General features: G+C 34.7%; 1 protein-coding gene across 1 annotated transcript; it reads right to left on the bottom strand.

Annotated features, from left to right (window-relative positions):
- Window positions 1-1,294: 1,294 nt before the first annotated feature.
- On the bottom strand, window positions 1,295-2,269 carry LOC120861040 (olfactory receptor 4F3/4F16/4F29-like). Its single transcript, XM_040236727.1, has one exon. The coding sequence runs from the start codon at window positions 2,267-2,269 to the stop codon at window positions 1,295-1,297; it is 975 nt and encodes a 324-aa protein (XP_040092661.1).
- Window positions 2,270-6,811: the final 4,542 nt, after the last annotated feature.

Raw genomic sequence — 6,811 nt, 5'->3', positions numbered from 1 at the left:
TCTGAATGGTATATTTATTTTTTAATAATTACATGCAACAATTTAACACATGGAAAGTTTAATATATTTCTTCATTATACAGTTTAATAATAGATTTTCTTTTTATTTCTTCATTTATACAGTTTTATAATAAATTTTTTTGTAAATTTCTATAAATTTATATATAATTCTATAAATAAAATTCTACCCTTTGTTTTACTTAGTTATTAGCCTCATTCTCATAATATAGATATATTTTCCTTTTTAATTCAGTATTGCCTCTTATCTACAAAATATTCAATCCATTTATAATCACTTAGTCTCACATAGTTATCATTGTCATATAAAAATACTGACTCTTGTTTAGGAAAAAATCATAAATACTGAGGAGTAGATATTTACATGACCAGGTCTCAAAACATTTGATTAATTAATAATATTAATGCCTCCTGAGTTGTCACTCTATGAGTTATCCAAAATTTAATATTCCAATCCTAACTAAATTTAAAAACCTTATTATTAATTAAATCTGAGTGTGGATGGCAAAATTCAGATGTTAGAAGCCTCAAATTCTCAAAGCTTTGTAGGCAGTTTTCTTTTTATGTTTTGTTTTTTCTTCTGGGTATATAGACACTGAGAAACACAAAGGGCTTGAAGAGCGGTACATATGTATACCAGAAGAGCTACATCTTTGAGAATTGCTACCTAAGAGAAGAATATCCAACATTTTGTTTTAATAGAAAATGTGCCCATTTATGAGACATGAGCCTTTACCAACATCTATAATAACAACTAATAAGGACGTTATATTCCAGGACTGAATTTACTGTGCGTGTGTGTTCAGTCACCTTAGTCATGCCCGCCTCTTTGCAACACTATGGACTGTAGCCCACCAGACCCCTCTGTCCATGGGTTGCCATGCTCTCCTCCTAGTGGATATTCCCAACTCAGGAATTGAACCTGCATCTCCTTCATTGCAGGCAGATTCTCAACGCTGAGCTACCGGAGAAGCCCGCTGAATTTACTACTCCCTAACATTTTCAGATTCCTTAGAGTAAGTGTCCCTATGAAAAACTGACCAGCTCAGAACAGAATCCCTGAGGAGAGGTTTCACAGTGGATACTGAAAATCTTAAATACACTGAAAAGATTTATGAAACGTCTTCCCAACCCAGGGATCAAACCCGTATCTCCTGCTTACAGGCAGATTCTTTACCACTGAGCCACCAGGGAAGTCCAAACAACATCATTAAATACATTGAAAATATATATGAAAAGTGTAATTAAAAGAGGAAAATTTCCAAGAATAGTCAAGATCAATCTGAATTTCTTGAATTGTGCATGAAAAAACTCTTCTTAAAACTTAAAACCTTACCAAAGAGTCTCCTCATTGCCATCTTCATCTCCTTATTTCTAAGTGTGTAGATAATAGGATTCATAAAAGGAGTAATAAGAGCATCAAAGATGGCTAAAAATTTATCTATGGGTAAGGTAGGGAATGGCCACACATAGACAATAATGCAAGGGCCAAAGAAAAAAACTACCACAGTGATGTGAGCTGAGAGGGTAGAAAGGGCCTTGGATGAACCACCGGAAGAGTGTTTGCGAACCGTGACCAGGATGAAGATGTAAGACACGATCAGGATACAGAAGGTGCCCATGGAGATGAAGCCACTGTTGGCAGTGACCAGAAACTCCAGGCTATACGTGTCTGTGCATGCAAGTTTGATGAACCAAGGAAAATCACAGTAAAAGCTATCCATTTCATTGGGGCCACAAAAGGGTAAGTTGACAACAAAAGCCAGCTGGGCCACAGAGTGGATGAGTCCAATGATCCAAGCAACAGCCAGAAGAGAAGAGCACCTTCTTAGGCTCATGATGGTCAGGTAGTGGAGCGGCTTACAGATAGCAACGTACCGGTCATAGGCCATGACTATGAGCAGCACCATCTCTGCACCCCCAACAGTGTGAATAAAGAACATCTGAGTGGTGCAGCCTCTCAAGGAGATGACTTTGTGTCTTCTGAAAAGGTCCGAAATCATCTTTGGGGTTGCAATGCTGGAAACACCTGTGTCAATGAAGGAGAGATTGGCCAACAAAAAGTACATGGGCGAATGTAAATGGTGGTCTGAGAGAATTGTGAGCACAATGAGAAGGTTTCCCAACATACTCGCTATATAAAATACTGTGAAACATAGAAAAAGAAGAATCTGGATCTCCCAAGAACTGGTGAGTCCCTGCAGCAAAAATTCAGACACCGCTGAGCGATTTCCTCCATCCATCAACTTCATGCACAAGGCTGACCCTGAGGTTAACGGAAGAGCATAAGAAGGAAACAGACATAATTAGTAAGTTGGAAAGAAAGTCCTTGCAAAAATGTCAGAAACTAAAGATCATCTTGCCATTGTACAAAGTTACTTAGAGCTTACACAGTACAAGTATAACAAAAAGCCAGAATCAGAAATGTCCCCCGCATAAATCTTTGGTGTCATTTGATCATGTACCTCAAATCTAGTTTGGGCTTTAGTGTCTAATCAAGAAGGGGGAGTGTAGAAAAAGGCACCTAAGAATTTAAAAAGAAGTGAGTCATGGGACTTTTCTGGTGGTCCAGTGGTTAAGACCTTGTGCTTCTACTGCAGGGAGTATGGGTTCAATCCTTAGTCAGGAAACGAAGATCCTGCAAGCTGCACGGTGCAGCCAAAATAATAATAATAATAATTTTTAGATAAAGTTGACTCAGGAAATTGAGATTTGTACTTCCAAGTTTCTCTACTGAAATATGCCACAGAATGAAAACATGTACAAAAAGATACAGAAAATTGTCTGGAGAGGTGCTCTAATTTATTCTTTATAATTCTGCCTGATTCAGTGTGGATAGACCACAATTTATTTACTAATTTCCCTATTAATAAGCATTTACCCAGCTTGCCATTTTGGGGGCCCAACAAACAATGCTGCAAATATCTTTATGTTTGCATCCTTTATGTCTTTGCATCCTTTGTATCTTTATGTATGCCATCCTTTTGTACTATTTTCCTTTCACAGCATGAATTCTCAGGATGTGATTACTGACACATCCTGAGTACTTATATTTTTAATTTGTGTAGGTTTGCCTGATTGCTTTCCCAAAAGGCTGTAATAAGACATATTTCCACAAAAATAAATGTTAACACTTTTTTAATTGTTGCCAGTATACTGGGTATAAAGTGATAGCTCTTTGTTACCCTAAATATTCATTCCCTGACAACCAATAAATTTGAACATGTTTTCCTGCAATTTAGATTTGGTCTTTTGTGAATTACTGTTCCATGTATTTTCCTATTTCTTATTGTGCTTTTTCTTGTCATTTGTAAGAGCTCTTTTTATATTGTAGATGTTAAGTTTTTGTCATTTTTTATATTTTTAAATCAATTATCTATTATTTGTTTATAATTTCTTTGGCTATTCCCAAGTTTTTAGTTGTTATATGATTAAATACAGCTGTTACTTGACTTATAGCTACTGAATTTAGTCTTGTTAAGATCTCCCTCACTCCTGGATCATACAACTACACCCTTAGATTTTCTTTCAACATTTCATTGTTTTTTGTTTTTTATTTAGTACTGTGCTCTATTACTTTTACATATGTTTAAAAATATAAGTCCACTTTTAATTTCTTCCAGGTATAATAGAATTGTAATGGCACTATGTGTTAAGTGGCCCATTCTTTTCCCAATGAATTTAATTATCATTTTTGCATTTTGCTAAATTTTCAGATAATTTTGACTCTGTTTCTAAATTCTTTATTCTGTTTCCACTGATATATTTATCTACATCTGTAGAAATATCAGAGTATTTCAAAACTGTGGCTTTATCTTGTGTCACTTGATAGAGCAAGCCCTTCCTTTCCTGTAATTATTTTTCATGCTTAGTTGGCTATTCTTTTTTTAATTAATTAATTATTTTTGGCTGTGCTAGGTTTTCGTTGCTGTGCCCAAGCTTCCTCTAGTTGCGGGGTGCGGGCTTCTCATTGTGGTGGCTTCTTTTGCTGTGGAGAACCAGCTCTAGGCATGCAGGCCCAGTAGTTGCAGCACACAGGCTTAATAGTTTTGGATCTCAGGCTCAGTAGTTGTGGCACAGGAGCTTAGTTGCCCTATGACATATGGGGTCTTCCAGAGCTAGGGATCAATTCTGTGTCTCCTGCACTGGCAGGTAGATTCTTAACCACTGGACTTCCAGGGAAGTACAGTTATTCTTCAGTATATACATTATTCTATATAAACTTTAAGATCATTTTATCCAACCGCTCAAAAAAGTTCCATTGCACTTCTTGATTTTAACTGCATTAAATTTATATATTAACTTGGAATGAAGTAGCATTGTTATTATGATGGTATCTTCCTATTTAAAAACATTATGCATCTACCCATCTGTTCAAACTTGTTTCATGTCCTTTAATAAGATTTTGCCTTTTCCTCCATATATATTCTATACCTTCTTTGTAAGAATTATTCCTTGTATTTTTTAACTTTTTTCTTGGCTTTATGAACAGAATATTTTTTCTCATATTCATTTCTAGATTCCTCTTGCTATAATGAAGAAAATTTCATTCTATGTAGCTACCTTACCACATGTAATAGTGGTAAGGTAGCTACATAATAGTGTTATAGTGTCTGTGTAATAGTGTTTTACTGCAGTGTCTTGGATTTTCTTGTTTTACAATAATATCTTCAGCAAATAGAGAACTTTTCATATTTAATTTGCATTGATTTGGTTAAGATAGTATATTCATTTTATCACTTATTAATATAGAAGCCCTATATACTTGTCTATTCTTTTCATGTTTATTGTCTCTTCCAGCAATACATTTCTGCACTCTTGTTTTAAAATAATATGCCAATTATTTTTAATTAATTAATTTCCCACTAGTAGGAAATTAATTTTCCTATTAACTTTTTAAAAAAATAAATTAACTTTTAAAAATTAATTTATTTTCCTTCTACTTTTTCCCAACACCAAATAACCTGAGACCTTTTAAATACTTTTCACACCCATCTTCTCATTCCTCTCCCCATTTAAATTAAATCAGTTCCTTTTTATCCTCTGGAACTTCTATTTGTTTTACATATTATGCCTCCTAAATCTATCCTCCCTGTTTAATTTCCCATCATCATTTCCATTTCATTATCTTTATCTTTTGCACTTAAAATATCCACTCCTGGGCTTTCTTGGTGGCTCAGTGGTAAAGAATCAGCCTGCCAATGCAGGAGACACAGGTTAGATACCTGATCCAGGAAGATTCCACACTGCCAGCGGCAGCTAAGCCTGTGAGGCACAACTACTGAGCCTGTGCTCTAGAGCCTGGAAGCCCACATGCCCTAGAGCCTGTGTTCGGCAACAAGAGAAGGCACCGCAATAAGTTCGTGCACCGCAACTGGAGAGAAGCTCCCAGTCGCTGCCAAGTAGATAACAGCCCGTGAAGCAAAGAAAACCCAGCACAGCCAAAAATAAATAAATATATAAACACTTTTTTAAGATATCCATTCCTTTAACCTTCCAGCCTCAAATCTGGATTTCAAGAATAATCACCCTCTGTTTAAGTCCATCTGAATTAGTCAACTCCAAAGGGTCTTATTTATATTACTTATGAATCCTTTTACATGATGTTATTATTTTTTATTGAAATTAGCATCTGATTCTTCCAGAAGCTCTATACTCAACACAGCCTAACATCACATGTATTTAATATGGGCTTTATACACATACATTATAATATTTGAACTGAACCTTCAGATATCATCTATACCTTCATTTCCAACATTCAGTGTCTTCCAGTCAATCGGAGATGTAAATGCCACCTAATGCACAGGTAACGTCCTTGTTAAGTGTTTTTGGAATAATAACAATAGAAAAGTGCTTAAAAATCTATGAAATAGATAAATAACATGGTATTGAAGTTTGAAGTAAACTATAACTCTCGATAGCTATATTCTTATTTATTGCTTTGTGATTTATTGCTTTGAGAGTTTGACTTTTTAGGACTCCAAACTTAGAATTAATCTCATCTCAAACATTTTCTTCCACAATGAAAATTGATTTTAAAAATAAGTTAAATTTTCTATATAAAATAGCAATGAACTAGAATTTAAAAGATAATCCAACCCTGCTAATCTTTCCAAATATACAGATTTGAGTATTATGTAGTTTATTTAGTTATTCCTTTTCCTTCTTATTTTTAATGTTCTGGAAAGAGAGATGTAAAATATTTGTTAAAAATGAAAAATCACACACCAGACTGCTGAGTTTAAACTTGACTTGACCACCTGCTTATACCACCTACACTGACCTTGGACAAATGATTTAATCTTATTATATCTACATTTATTCATCATTAAGTTGGAATGAAAACAGTCTGGCCTCAAAAATCACTATAGGAGAAGAATTTAGAACAGTATTTGACTCATACCAAGAACCCAATAATTGTTAGCCATATGATATTATTATAAATATCCTCAGTGGCACTAAAGTCTCCTGGTAGTCCTAGTTCTCAAAATCCTTCTTTTGTCTTTCCCTGGTTTTTCATCACTTATTTGCTATATAAATAATAGCATTTTTTAAGATTTTGTTGTTTTTCTCTTCACCTAATGGGCTTTCATGTATTCTAATTATACCTTCCCCAAAAGCCTGACCACTGTGTGAAAGACAATATATGTGAAAAGGTTTAGTATTTCGCCAGCATGTAAATGCTAGTTAAATCCTAGGAGTTAGTCATTCATCTCCTAATTCTATTCTAAACTGCATAGTCATATTTTCCATAGTCCACCAAACACTATCACCTACACATTTATATATTA

This window comes from Oryx dammah, unplaced genomic scaffold (genome assembly GCF_014754425.2).
Source record: "Oryx dammah isolate SB20612 unplaced genomic scaffold, SCBI_Odam_1.1 HiC_scaffold_11213, whole genome shotgun sequence".
In the NCBI taxonomy this organism is placed as follows: domain Eukaryota; kingdom Metazoa; phylum Chordata; class Mammalia; order Artiodactyla; family Bovidae; genus Oryx; species Oryx dammah.
The sequence above is the reverse complement of the archived record's forward strand: the minus strand, read 5'-3'. Positions and strand labels throughout refer to the sequence as shown.